General features: G+C 44.6%; 1 protein-coding gene across 2 annotated transcripts; it reads right to left on the bottom strand.

Annotated features, from left to right (window-relative positions):
- Positions 1 to 1,637: 1,637 nt before the first annotated feature.
- Positions 1,638 to 7,894, bottom strand: LOC4345288 (protein EMSY-LIKE 3). 2 transcript variants are annotated; one of them, XM_015795587.3, is made up of 10 exons: positions 7,503 to 7,894; positions 6,352 to 6,563; positions 6,134 to 6,243; positions 5,802 to 6,054; positions 5,480 to 5,689; positions 5,337 to 5,405; positions 2,976 to 3,221; positions 2,827 to 2,895; positions 2,696 to 2,759; positions 1,638 to 2,102 (listed from the first exon to the last, which is right to left on the bottom strand). In XM_015795587.3, exons 1-10 carry the CDS (start codon positions 7,528 to 7,530, stop codon positions 1,984 to 1,986), a joined length of 1,380 nt encoding a protein of 459 aa, XP_015651073.1. In that variant the 5' UTR covers positions 7,531 to 7,894; the 3' UTR covers positions 1,638 to 1,983. The 2 variants fall into 2 exon arrangements, with proteins under 2 accessions (XP_015651073.1, XP_015651074.1); XM_015795588.3 differs by having other exon boundaries at positions 1,638 to 2,099.
- Positions 7,895 to 15,374: the final 7,480 nt, after the last annotated feature.

Genomic DNA, 15,374 nt, shown 5'->3' with positions numbered 1-15,374 from the left:
CGCCGTCGACGTTGTTCACTGCCATGGCCACGGCGGCGGTGCCGCTGACGCCGGGATGGTTCCCCAGCCGGAGCCAGCCATGGCGTCCCCGTCCGCCACGGAAGCGGTAGCATGGGGAGCGGCGCCTTGGCTGCGGCGTCGATGGGAAGAAGGGGAAGGGGAAGGCCCTTGCTCCGGCTGGCCTGCAGCACCGCAATGCTCCACGTGTTCCCTGACTTCCTTTACGTCGACTGCGAGGGTGCCTCCCACGACTTGCGCGTCCTCAATGCCATCAAGGAGATCGAAACTCTTGGTGTTCGTCCGCGTTCTTGGCTGCTACACCGCTGATTCCAACGTCTACGACCTGCAATGAGGCAGCCATTGATTGAAGTTCACATCAAATTAGCTAGTCTTGCAAGATTTAGATCACTGATCACTGAGCTCTACATTCCAGTACTCACTTCAGTGAGTAGGGATGACAACGGGTGGGGTCGGGCACGGATAAAGCAAAACCATGCCCGATCCGTTGCCTAATGTTGCCTGCTCGAACCCTACCCACTAGGTTAGCGGGCAAAACTTCGTGCCCATACCCATGCCCGATAGGTACCCGTGGGTTTCACATGCATAATGTCTCGATAGATTTATAATTTAATAAAGAGAAACAAAATCAATAAATTGCCAAAACATTAATTGTCAACAATAATTTGAATTGTATAACAAGTTATTACCAGCTACATCACAAATAAGTAAAGAGAAAGGGATATGAGAATTAAGAGATGGGCCAAAATCGACTGATATATATGTATCGAGTCGAGCATGGATTACCCACAAGTAAAATGTGAAACCTGGCTCCTGCCCACTATGTTTTGACGCCCATGCCCATCGGGCCCATCAGCAAAATTGCCATCCCTACTTAGCTACCAACTTCTATACTTGCTTGATGTTGCTGCCTGCTATGCAATCTTTCTGCTGCTGGCTTAGCTAGGCTTGATGCACACAACAGCCACCGCCGGCCACCACCACCACCACAGCCGTGCCGGCCGCATCTAGGGAAGAGGAAGAGGGGAGAAGCAGAGGAGATAGAGCAGTGCCCACCACAGTTGGGGAAGAAGAGGAAGAGGGGAGGAGATAGAGAAGAGAGGGGATGAGGTGGAGGAAGTGGGATCCACTGCGGGTCCCGTTATTTTTATATGTTATTATTCGATTGACATGTGAGCCCACATATTTGTTTTATATTTTAAATTGTTTAATTTTTGTTTATGTGTCACGTCAAATGAAAACCGAATTAAATTAACCATGTAGACGCCACGTCAGCTAAAATCGCCATCAAACCACCTTGGGCCTATTTTGCACCGGTTTTGATAGTTGAGGGACTCTTGTATCTAGTTTTCCGGTTGAAGGACAAAATCAGATTCATTTACAAGTTAGGGGACCTCAGAGGACTCTTTTTGCAAGAATTAAAAGTAATTCTTGTAAAAATCCCATAAAATTTCTGCGTTCTAAAAGAGCCCTAAATGGTTTAGGTTCTGTAACGATATAGCCGTTTCTTCATAACAAACATTGAGATACCGATGGCATATCTCAAACTTTGAAAAATTATAATGGCATGGTTCCAAATTACCCTTTCTAAAAAGTATCAACCATGGCTCAAAGAAACATTGCAAAAAAAAACAAAAAAAAATGCGTGTTCTGCTTGCTAGCGAGTACAAAACAACATACATCTCCAGTGAGTAGTCACATCTGAAAGTAGTACGACACCAAAAATATCTCCACATCTAAATTTACAGTGTCATCATGATCTGCTAGACTACAATTCTACAAAACGCTCTCCTCTCACCAATATTGATTTTCCGAAAGTCCACAATTCGAGAGGCCCATCATAACAGATAAACTCATTTGAAACAATTAGAGGATACTTTTGAACCTAGTGCTAATCTAGAATAAATCAGCATTGAAGTTATACAATAGATAAAAAAAGGGTTCTGTATACAGTTCAGTAATTGTTTACAGGGCATCAGCATCTCCAACCATGTGACCATCGATAGTCATATCATTTGCATAGTTTCCACCATGATGGTTTCTCCATCCACGGTTGTGTTGCAAGGGTTGTGCCCTTTCTTCTGCTTCAACCATATGACAAGAGAGGAGCGTGTCAATAAATAAATTGATGCACCTCTGTTAATTTCTTTTTTACTGAATGCCAAAGCTACTTTCTGTTAGTGCTCACGGAGAGCACTTACACCACAAATAGAAGTTCTGGTAAGATCATCTACAGTATGATATTGAAAGTGCCTAGTGTGATGATTTACAGAAGATAGCTAAAACGAGTGCTTCCTGTTCAAGCATGGTTAAACTTGAAATGCCTATATTTTGAGCAGTGCTATAAAAGTCAGCCCTAGGCATTGCATAGGCACCACATATAACCACGCAATTAGGCATTAGATAGTGAAAGGAGGCTAACATGCCCTAGGGGCTCTTGTGCTGCTATTTTAGTGTTCTCATGTCTAATTTTTATGTAATATGCTTGCTAATTGCTTGAAATTCACTAGTCGAGTTGGTCCTAGGTGACATCTAGGAACCGCTATGCACTAGACACTGGCTTGATCCTTGATTTTTTAGGCAATCATCCTAGGTAACGGTGGATGGTTTCTCCAGCTTAGAAAGAAAGTCAAGTCATTTCTATTGGAACAGACAGGCAACAAAGACTAGTATTTACCACTTTCGCCATCAGATGCCTCAGCAAGCCTTGCAATTGCATCAATCAAAGATTGTTCATGCTCCTGCAATAATGTCTATTAGTTAAGTTTAAGGGCACCTAACCATAATATTTTACATTTCCATGTTTACCTTGAGCACTTTCTTTGCTTTCTCCATTTCAAGAGGATCAGGGTTGCTTGCGCTGAAAACCCGCTCCACCTAGATAAGTAGATTATCATCATAGAGCAGATAACACTTGCATGGTCTAAACAAACAGGCAAAGTTTCTTCCAAACTAACCTCCTTTATTAATGACTCCGTATGGAGTATTTCTATGCAATCAGAGCTTTTCTTCCCAACACCATTTTGTGAAGGTGGAAACTCTTTCCTGGATGTGTTCTTTTGCGGCCCTCTGCTCCCCCTTCCAGGACCTGACATGGGGCCATTACGGCTGCTTGACTTCTTACCACCATGAACAGTAGCGCCACGGCCTTGCTGGATTATTCCAGGGTCGCCACCTTCCCATCTAATATCTTCAGGTGCCATCTGCACTCAAGGACAAGAAATAACGAACATATTAAAAGGCCTTGTTTCTTGCTTAAATACAATGGTAACTTTTGTCAAACACATATAAAGAAATACATATATTGTGCTGCCTATGCTAATGCAGAAACAAAAAAACTAATATCATCTAGCTCGCTAGAATTGAACTCAAAATAATTAAATATTGTGCCCTCCAAAAGAAGGAAATTTGCATAAACCTATAAGATAATACAAAGTTTTGATTTGGTGTTGAAATACTAAGATTTTTAAATACTAGATGTTGGAAAGAAAAGAAAGGGTAAGCTAAGCCCATGGTGCATGAACTTGTTTGGAGGGCACAAATAGGTACACCAACAAGCAAAATGCTTGATCCAGTGCAACAATTTGATTAGACTGTTGGAACTAGGGCCAAAAAGAGCCACGCAGGATTATTGAGCTGAAGTAGCGTGATATGGATGCAGCAGTGAGCCAGTGAGCCAGTGAGTGAGGACACACTTGCAGTTCATCACTAACTGTATTCGAATCGTGATGGCAAGAAATCAACATTGTATGCTAGAGGATGGGGCGCTTTGCCATTGGAGTGCCAGCGTCTTCCTGCTCTGCTAACAAGGTTTGCCACCCAAGTTGACATGGCACCATGCTGATCGCTATGCTAGCATCCTTGCAGTGATTCGATCTGCAGGTCACCTATTGAGAATTCCTGATCAATCATATGCCTTGTCTCTTCAGCCCAGTCCTCCTTCGCAGCCATCAAAGGGCTGTCAACAAAACGGTTTGGCAGAGGACCAGAGCAATGGGGAATATAACAGACAAGCACGGGTGGTTTTATGCAAAACGACAATACTACATGCGTCCTACTTACATACAAGCTGATATGGCATGCTAGTCAGCATTGAAAAGCGCTAATATGCTTGCATTTTGACCCTGATTTCCACAAAGTAAGCAAGTTATTGCACCAGAACTGGCGCTTCACATGTTGTTGCACCTATTCGCATCCACCAAACAAGTCTGTGCACCCTGAGGCAATTAACTCCAAAAGCAAACTACCAGAACACAAATACAATGGAATCTGAAAACACAATATATTGGCCCTTCAAAAGTTCAGCAATGAAAATATTTGTTCATTGTTGATATTCAGCGAAAAAAAACTTCTTATAAGGAAAACAAACAGGATATCTGAGGGTCATAGTTCCACATCAATGAAAAATCCAAGTAGCATAATTGCCTTTTCTTTTACAGTTAACAATAGAATAAAGTCATATTATCTGCAAGTAATCGCTCCCCCTTTCTAGTTTATTTTTGTTCCATGTTACATGTCACTCCACGTTTTCCAACACACTAATTTCAAATTTTGCCCCCGTGCTACACACCCTAACATCAGATGCAGGGTGGGTGCTTCTAGTATCTGATTTTTAATTTGTTGTACCTAGCCAGGCACCATTAGTACAGCGGTAGGAGCATGTAAAACGTTGAGCAGTGCACCTTCTGTACTTTTACCAATAAAATAAAGCAAAGGGCATTTTAGTCATATATAGGGAAAATGCTAAGTATCAGTATTTGTGTCTTGTGCATGGTGAAAATTAAAGAGGAACAGAGGGAATAGGTTATAACAAGATGAAAACATATAACAGTCATCTTCTTGTTCTATCCACTTGAAGGTAAAAAAGCATCCATATAACAAACATAGTTTTCCATATTAATTATATAACTACATAGATACCAAGCTATACAATAGTTTCCCACTTAAATTTTAAATGTCATGACATGTCATTTTTCTAGCTTTTGCAAAGTTCGTATTTCGTTGGTGCATTAGGCTGTGTTCCTTTCAGAGAGTTCCCAACTCACCACCCTCATTTTCCGCGCGCACGCTTTTCAAACTGCTAAATGGTGCACTTTTTGCAAAAAGTTTCTATATGAAAGTTGCTTTAAAAAATCATATTAATTCATTTTTCAAGAAAATAGCAAATACTTAATTAATCATGCGCTAATGAGTCGCTCCGTTTTGCGTGCAGAGGAGCTGAGTTCCCAACCTCACCAAACGAACACAGCCTAGTACCATACCAACAGCAAACTAAGTCGTGAAGTATCAGAAGTCAATCACAATAAAAGGGAATTTACCTCTTTAAAGTCAACCCACTCCCAGGTTTCATCTGCTGTATTTATGTCATAAACCAGTGCATAACGATCCTATGATTAATGAGAACAGACATCAGAAGTACTTCAAACAAAGATAAATTTAATCACGTATGAATAAAACATACCAGCTGTGGATCATAGTCAGTTATAACAGCCTCATAAAAGCTATTATCATCAGGCCACCGAGTCATGACCTTCCGTCCGATTAATGGATTTACTGATATTGGTTCAGTAGGAAGACCACCTGATAGGTTCTTATTCATAATTGGTCCCCTACCACTAGGGCCAGCAGAAGACATGGTCTTGATTGCAGAGCCACCTGGTATCTTCTGGCCCTTCAAGCAAAATTGCAAAAAAAAAAAAAAAACAAATAAATAAGGTCATATTACAACATCACAATTAGAGAAGTCTTAGGGTTTGTCTCAGCAGATTTCAACCATCACTTACTGGCTTAGTCTTTTTGCCTTTTGTACCAGGTGGAGCTACTTTTTTTGTTGCTGATGACAATGGTTGCATTGGGGCAGTCAGTGTCTGTGAATGCACAGCAGGAGATGGTACAGGTACAGAAGCAGAAGGGATGGATTGTGACGTCTTCTGCCTCTTGCGAGCGGAGGTGGTAGGGCTGGGCACGCGATCATGTGAACGTTGAGCATTATTCACCATATCTGCCTGAAGCCCACCTTTTGTCTCTCTCCATTCCCTTGAATAAAAATGTCTGAAGTTAAGAAAACAAAAGATGCATTGTGCCATTAAAAATGGGTATCTGCCCAATATTATACCTTATTCTTTGAATGATATCATCACCGTTCACTCTGTTTAACAACTCCCTGTGCTCTTTGTCAGACACTCTAAGTTCCTTTCTAAGTTCAGTGATAAGACCTTCCTTTTCCTAGAAGTTGAATTCAAAATTGTCTTTTGGTCAGTTTTGCGGAAAAAAGAACTGCTAACGATTACACCAAATGAAGATGAAGAATGACAGAGTTAAGTGGTGTTTTACCCATGAAATAGCATCAGATTGTGCTTTAAATGCACGAAGAACAGAACAATATGCATCTTGCTCAAGCTGATGAATTTGTGTTTCCATATCTGTCTGTGGCTTAGTTCTATTATATGGAACAGCGCTAACAATATCTCTCCCATTACCACTAACACGTCCACTGCCTCTTACACCTCTGTTCTGATATGTCGGTGGAAGATCATCATCAGTTCCTGCAACAAATAATAAATTGCTTAGCACACAATCTCGATTTTTTTATTATACATTTAGACTGATTTAAGCCAGTTACTGATAAGATTATATGCTCACAAGTTAAGGGTTTAGCTATTTCTTAATGATTGTACAACCATTTCACATGCTAGTCAATTGAGCAACACAAATCAAATTGGAAATGAAAGATAATATGCTCACAAGTTAAGGGTTTAGCTATTTATTAATGATTGTACAACCATTTAGCTGAACTGAAACCCAGACACAATGGCATATGGTACTAAAATTATACTGAAAGAAAAAGAGCTCTAATATACACACACGTGTTACTGAACTGTAAATTATGTTAAGAATATCATGTTGACTTGTTTGTGCAAGCTATAGAACATTTGTGCTGATCACGAGCTATGCTCATGTTAAATTCAATAACAAGTAGCAATGGAACCATCAACACATCAGCTGCTAGAAACACCGCAGATCAAATCAGGGAGCAACCATTACACTCATATTACTACTATTAGATAAAGCCTGCAGTGTCGCGTCGAACATTTTCTTAGAACAACAATGGTAACCTTCTCTTGGCAGAAACCTGTAAAAGAAGCTCCAAAACTAATCCTAACGAAGCATTCAACTCAGCATTCACTAACAACCCCAAAGTTACGACCTCTGCAGCAAACAAGCAGCTGAAAACAATAACCTATCATCGAGATTTGCCCATAATAACCTACTAGGATAAACAAATTCCAGCAAGCTAGTGAACAAGCACTAACAATCTGCAAGAAATGGAAGAAAAAACAATACAGTAAAACAAGATAACAGGAGAAAATGCCCTAATAATGCCAATCCTGACACTAATTCTTCCCAGAAGCGTAGCCTATTCCAAGCTAAGAAAGTAGCAAAAAAAAAAAAAAACCCTAGCCACCCAAATCTAATGCGCTCACCGCTGCTGTCCACGGGGTTGTAATCCATGGCGCGTCACCAGCACCAGGCACACCGACACCAAGAAGCCCACGAATCACACCCACAAATCAACCGCCGCCGCTGCAACAACCACCACCACCACTAACGCCACCGTGACTTGCCCTTCCTCCTCCGAGCCCGAAGAGAAACCCCCCGACCCAGATCCGGCGTCCCCCGGGCCGGAGCAGGCCCCCCTTCTCCCGCCCCCGCGCCGACAGAGCCGCGGCTCCGGGAGGCGAATCCGTGCGGCCGCGCGGCGGATCCCGGCGAGATTTGGAGGCCGGATTCGGGAGGCGGTGGGAGCGGGGAGGGGAGGGGGCCGAGCTGAGCTGGGCGCGTGCGTGCGGACAAGGGGCAGAATTATTGGAGGGGCAAAAGGGTAATTCGTCGGACGCCAAGGGGATTATATAGACGATTGGGTTTCAGGTCCGGACCGGCGGGTGCGGGTATAGGTGGCCAAATGGGCCGGGCCAAACGGGCGGCCCGCGGCACGGCCGTTCCTGTAGCAGGCACGGCCCGGCACGGCCTGCTACAGTAACGGGCCGTGCCGGCACGGCCCGTGTAGCCGTGCCGTGCTTGGGCCGCTGGCCGAGCCCGCGGGCCGGCACGGCACGGCACGGCTCCTGTAGCAGGCCGGCACGGCACGGCCCGCGCACGGCACGGCCCGGCACGGCCCGTCAGGCCGAAAAGCGCCGGCGGCGCGTGACAGACTGACAGGGCGGGCGGCGGTCCAACGGGAAGGCGACACGTGGCACTAACGGCTATTTGACCGTTCAAATTTGAAAATAACCGTTGGGAGGCTAAAAAATTCATAAAAAATTCGAAAAAATTCCAAAAAATCTCAAATTTCGCCCTATAAATAGGGCATGAACCCCAGCCATTTCTCCTCATCCCACACTCCTCATCTTGTGCTCTCAAGTGTTTTAAGTGCTCTCTTTGTTCTCAAGTGTGCATTTTTTTTGATTTTGACAAAATTTGCTCAAATTTTGTCAAAAATCAAAATTAGTTTCGTAGTTCAACAGTTTGATCGCAGAGGTTTGAAGAGCTCGCGGTTGGAAAGATGTAAATAATATTCAAATTTGTGTATTATTTGTATTGTGTTTGTGAATTCAATAAATATTCGAAAATTTGTTTATGTCGGTTTAAATTTTCAGAATGGATCCGAACTTTCCATACCAGTCGCCGTCGTTCACCTTGGGTGATTTCGACCCCAACTACATGTCGGGGTTTGACGGTACCTCCGGATCGGCTCCAACTCCACCATCTGTGGAGGAGGTACCGGTTCATACGGCTGTCGTTGAGGAGGTACCGGTTCAGGCGGAGACAGCTTCGGAAGGATTTTCCGGAACCGCGAGCGGAAGTGTTTCGACACACACCGGCTCGAAGAGATCGAGAACCTCCGGTGTGTGGCAAAGCTTCGACGAGATAAAGGAAACATGCCCCGACGGAAGGGAGGTATCGAAAGCCCGTTGTAGAATATGTAGGCAAATTTTATCTGCTCGTTCTTCTGGTGGTACAGGTCACCTCAAGCGCCATGCGGAGTCGTGTGCCAAGAAGCAAGGAATACAACTCCGGCAGCAGCAACTTATGCTAAACCCAGACGGTACGGTACGCAGTTGGGAGTACGATCCCATGGTTGCTCGGGAATCTCTTGTCCGGTTAATCGCCAGGCAAGATTTACCCCTGAACTTTGGGGAGTCCCCTGCTTTTGAACATTACATTCAGCAATCTCATAACCCTAGGTTTAAAGCTGTGAGTAGGCAAACATCAACTAGAGATTTAGAGAATGTTTATCACAAGGAAGCAACTGCACTTAAGGAACTGTTTAGTACATGTACTTTCTCTGTTTGTGTTACTTCAGATATATGGAGTAGTAGAGCTAGAGAGGATTATCTTAGCGTAGTTGTTCATTTTGTTGATGATGATTGGCAATTACAAAAGAGAGTTTTAGGGCTTAGGTTAATAGATGTCTCACATACAGGAGAAAACATAGCTGAAAGAATTAGGGAAGTAATTAATGAATTTAATCTTGCTGATAAAATATTTGCTGTCACCCTAGATAATGCATCTGCTAATTCTAGGGCTATTGAAATATTGCAACCTTTATTTTGTGTGTATGCTCAATCTTTTCTACTCCATCAGCGTTGTGCATGTCATATAATTAATTTGATTGTTAAGACTGGCATGAAGAGGGTAGGTGACCACATCGATGCTGTTCGTCAAGCAATCGCGTGGTTAACTGCTTCTAACCCGCGGATTGCTGCATGGAAGAGGTTTTGCAATGCGGCCGGTGTGGAAGCTCGTAAGTTTGCCACCGATGCAGAGCATCGGTGGAATGCAACGTATTTAATGTTAAAAGTTGTTTTACCTTATAGTAGTTTACTTTCTGATTTTGTTCAGTCACGTGGTGGCCCAAGAAACAGTGACGGGTCTTCAGTACTGAACGAGCATGTTTGGGCAATTGTCCAAAAATTTTACCAATTTCTAGAAACTTTTTATGATTGTACTCTAACTTTGTCACATGTTTATTATCCAACTGCTAATATAATTTTGCACAACCTTCTTGAAATTGCTACTTTATTTAAAGAATACGAAAATGATGACGTTCTAACTGAACCTGTCTTTCACATGAAACAAAAATATTTGAAATATTGGAAAAATATACCTATGTTGTATGCTCTTGCTTTTGTTTTAGATCCTAGGTGTAAATTAAGGGGATTGTCTGCTATTTTATCACTTGTTGGAGATACTATAGGTGTAGATTATAGTTCTTTTTATACTGAGGTTAGACGTAAATTATATGAGGTTTTTGGAAGATATGAAGTAAAGTTTCAGGAAGTTCGCCAGCGGAGACCCCCTCCTATCCCCACTACAGGTAAGAAGAAGATACAGTGGGGTAGGATTTGGGGTGGATCGTCTTCAAGTTCAATCCAAGGTGGTGGCAGTTCGTCGGCTACAAGTGGAGACGCCTCTTCGCATGTTGTGGCCGAAGAGTTGTCCGGTTATTTGGACAGCGACGCCATCCACCACGAAGCACAAGATTTCAACGTCCTCGGGTGGTGGAATGACCACAAGATAACATATCCTGTGCTTTCAAAACTAGCACGGGATGTGTTGACGGTGCCCGTGTCGACGGTGTCCTCCGAATCGGCCTTTAGTCTATGCGGCCGAATCATCGAAGACCGGAGGACGACTCTGCGCAGCGACCACGTCGAAATGCTACTAAGCGTTAAAGACTGGGAGCTTGCTCGACAACATGCCCAATACACTGCGGACAACCAAGAATTGGCCGCCCACTTTGAGCAACTCTACCTGGATCCAGACCAACCCCAGTAGAATTTTGTTAGAAGTAAGTTCTGACCTTTGAGCTGTACTCTTTTCTTTGTCATGGTTTTCTCATTTTCCCCTATGAGTTTTTACATGACAAAGTTTTTAACGAGGCAGCATGTATCATTGTATCCTGTAATGATATAAACATTAATAAAGGTCATTACTATTTTTAACAAATTCTTTTGCAATATTTTCGCAAGTGTGGATTTACCTTTAAATTATTTCAAAATAATGAATCACAATCTATATTTTTAAATTTTTCAACACAACAAAAAAATACCATTTTTTCTTTTTTTTTAACATTAGCAAATCATTACTTTTTTAAAAAACTTTTATTTCCATTTTTTAAATACCATTTTTTCATTTTTTAACATTAGTAAATCATTACTTTTTTTTAAACATTTTATTTCCATTTTTAATTTTTTTTCCTTATACATTTCCTTTCCTTTTTTTTAAAAAAAAAAAAACACTGTGCTTCACGGGCCGCCGTGCCCCGAACGGCCCGTGGGCCTCGGGCGTGCCGTGCCGGCACGGGCACGGCCCGGCCATCCACGGGCCGTGCTTGGGCCGGCGGCTCGGCACGTGGGCCGGCACGGCACGGCCCGTTTCATCAGCCGTGCCTAACGGGCCGTGCCGAAACGGGCCGTGCCGGAACCGTGCCCGTGCCGGGCCGGGCCGTGCCGCCCGTTTGGCCACCTCTAGGTGCGGGTGTCACGTGCGGCCCGGCTGACTTGTCGGCTGTCGCCTTGCCTGTGCTCCTTACCGTTGCAGTAATTGACCGAGTAGGATCAGGTTGGTTTGGTTTGTGGCCTAAATAGACCTTACCAAATTTTATCAATGCTAAAATTTGGTAAGTTTTGGCATGACTAATTTTGGTAAGGCAAAGTTGTGTTTGGATTGAAGCCAAAATAGCTTAAGTTCACTATTGAAATAGACTATTTTCTTAGGCATATCAAAATTTGGCTTCAAACCAAATAAACACTAAACACTACTGAAATTATCAAATATTGGTAAGTCTAATTTAGGCCTCAAACCAAACCAACCCCAAGTCCCCTTAAGAAAATAAAGTACTCTATATTAGTATGAGTTATCGTTCTAGTTAATTTAATATATATTAAGGGCACTTTGATTTGTAGGAAAAATGTAGGAGTTTTGGAGGATTTCAATCCTATGGAAAAAAAATCCTATGAAGGCCTTTGAAACAAAGGATTGAATCCTATCCAATCCTTCAAAATTCCTATGGAATGGGTAATTCTATGCACATTTTGGAGGAAAGTTAGCATGAGGTCTAACCTCTTGGACATTTCCTCTGAGTCTATCTCTCTCATCTGATTCCTGTGTTTTCCTGTGATCCAATCAAACGGCCATTCCTGTCTTTTTTCTGTGTTTTGCAATCCTCTGTTTTACAATTGTATTCCTGTCAGAATCCTGTGTTTTTCCTATTCCCCTGTTTTTTCATTCCTACGATTCAAAGAGGCCCTAAGGTTTAAAAAAATCATAATATTCTTAACTAAATCGACCCTATATCTCAATAAGTGGTTTTACGATCATTCATCGTGTGACACATCCAACAATCAAAAATGATCTGATGATTTGCATTCAACGGTATCCGCCAACGCAGCCCCTAGCATTCACCCACTCTTGCGCCCCCCACACCCCCTCCCCCCATCCAGACCGCATCCCCCCTTCCCGCCAACGCCACCCCCAGCATCCACCCACTCCTGCGCCCCCCCCACACCCCCTCCCCCCACCCAGATCGCATCCCCCCTTCCCCGACCCCTCCATCACGCTACAAACCCTAAACCTAACCTCCCTCCACCAGGAACTCCGTCGTCGCATGACATCCTCCGCAACACACATCGCGATGCCCCCATCGTGGTGCCCCCCTCCTGTTCACCGCGCTTCCAACCCACCTCCACCGCCGAGACCCCTGCGCTCTGCATCGCCGCCGTCCGCCGCTCCTGCTCGTCCGTATCCACGATGCCACCGCCGCGCCCCCATCATCCACAACGTCGCCTCCCTCCCTAGTGTCCCCATCCCTTCCTTGCCGCGCCACTTCCCCATGCGCATCCCCGCTACACGTTGTCGTGTCCCCATCGATCAAGATGAGAAAGGCTAAGCTGTCATCGAAGCAGCCACGCGCAGTGGCAGAATGGTGCCGGTCACTCCATGTTCTCCAGGTACTTTGATTCTGAGGCCTCCCTAGCTATTCTTCTTCTTGGTGCTCCATGGTACTTTTCTTCTTGCAAATGGCTGCTTCTAGATTCATGCGTCATGTCCGATACTTGCTGTTGGAAATATAGTCATTAATCGGCATATTTTAATCCAAAATGTTAAAGCAATAATCATGGCATAAGCAGTGTAGGGTGATCTTAACATAACCAGTAGCATACCATGCGCATCATGAATGTCAGGAATAGGAACATAACAGTAACGCAATAACATGCTAGAGGCATCATGAAGAACAGGAACAAGAACATAGCGCACATAGTATAGCGATAGCGCTAACAATGGGAACAGGAATAGCGCTAACAACAGTAACAGGAGGAGAAGATTATACCCTGAGAATGGCCTTCCGCTGGATGGTGAGGCAGAATTGTCTCCGTTGTTGTTGTCGTTCACGTCACCTCCTGGCGCACCAGCTCCGGCTCCGGATCCAGCTCCTGTCGGTGGCGCACCACCTCCGCCATCTCCTCCAGCAGCGGCGGCGGCAACTCCAGACATGGCGATGAGCAGTCGTACGGGAGGCACTCCCCAAAAACCTGATCACCCGCCTACCCGGTGCAGATCTCAGGTGAAGGTGTGGTTTTGGAGGCACTGCTCCTTCCAATCTCTCGTGCGCGCAAGAGATCAGAAGCGAGGAAGCGAGAGCAACTCAGGCGCGGAGAAGGAGAAACTAACACCGGGAAAGAAGTGGTGAAACCGGATCGGACTCGCGGCCTCCTTATCTATCAAGAGAAAGAACGTGGACGCGCTGTTGCGGAGGGAATCGTGGGAACGTGGATTAGTGAACGTGGACGCGTTGTTGTGGAGGGAATCGTGGGAACGTGGGTTAGTGGCTGCAAAAGGATAGCGACGTGACGCAGCCAGCCAGCCGCGCCCCGGCCCGGCCCGGCGCGCGCGCACGCGCTTGTGGCATTCCGAGCCCCACCTCAACTGGTCAACAGGGAGCCTCCAATAACTCCCTATTTAGGTTGAGATATTCCTCGCTTAAATCCTGAGGTGGTATTATTATCCTCAACACTTATTATGGGCCACTACGCCAGATCCTCACACCTCTGACGGGATACCTGTGACGGGCAAACGATTTGGTCACTAGTGACCATTACCTCTGACGGGTCAGACGAGATAACGTCACCGGTGAGCCATCCGGCCGCGGACCGTCACAGGTATCCCCTCACCTGTGACGGGCCGAAAGGAAAACCCGTCAGAGGTATACCAGTGACGAGTTTTGCTTCCAACCCGTCACTGGTATCCCCTCACCTGTGACGGGCCGATACATTAGAAGCCGTCAGAGGTGATGGGCCGCCACCTGTGACGGCTTTCATTTCTGGCCCGTCACAGGTGAGCGGATACCAGTGACGGGCCGTTGAATAGAAGCCCGTCAAAGGTATGAGCAATACCTTTGACGGGCTTTTTTTATCTAACCCGTTTGAGGTGTGTTGGGTCTATAAATACCCCCAAACTGCCAACTGCTTTCCATCCCGACCATTGTACTGTTCACAAATCGGTTGGGAGGGCAAGGGGGGCGATTTTTTTGCTAAAATTCAAGGTAAAAAACACATTATTCTCCATTCATTCTCAACATATCGATCATCATTTATTTTTCTTCGTATGTTGTTGATTTCAGATGGATCGTAGATGGATGTACTATGCGCATCATTCGTCTACCGAGTATAGAGAGGGGGTCACTGAATTTGTCACATTTGCGGATAATGACAGAAAAAGTAGGATGAGCATGCACATGTTGTGCCCATGTAGGGACTGTAAGAATGAACAGATGATCGAAGACAAGGATGAAGTGCATGCTCATTTGATAATGAATGGATTCATGAAGAAATATACCTACTGGACCAAGCATGGAGAGCAAGAGGCGCCTGATGTCGCAGCTGAAGAAGTGTTGGATCAGGATGTAGAGAACACCGCCGCAGCTCGAGAAGGCATGTTCATACCTTCTCCTTTAGGTGGAGAGACCATAGATTTGGACACTCAATGTCTATCTACAATGTTGCATGACATTGAAGACGCAGAGGACAACGACAGAGATTATGAGAAGTTTAGTAAGTTGGTGGAAGATTGCCAGATGCCGTTGTATGATGGATGCAAGTCGAAGCACAGCAAGTTGTCATGCATGTTGGAACTCATGAAGCTTAAGACTAGTAATGGCTGGTCGGACAAGAGTTTTACAGAACTCCTTGAGCTGTTAAAGGATCTGTTGCCAGAGGGGAACAATTTACCTTAGACGACATATGAAGCGAAGCAAGTATTATGTCCGTTGGGCCTGGAGGTCAGAAGAATTCATG

The sequence above is a fragment of the Oryza sativa genome, chromosome 8 (assembly GCF_034140825.1).
Source record: "Oryza sativa Japonica Group chromosome 8, ASM3414082v1".
Taxonomy (NCBI): Eukaryota; Viridiplantae; Streptophyta; class Magnoliopsida; order Poales; family Poaceae; genus Oryza; species Oryza sativa.
Note: the sequence above shows the minus strand (reverse complement) of the source record. Positions and strands in the feature narration are given on the sequence as shown.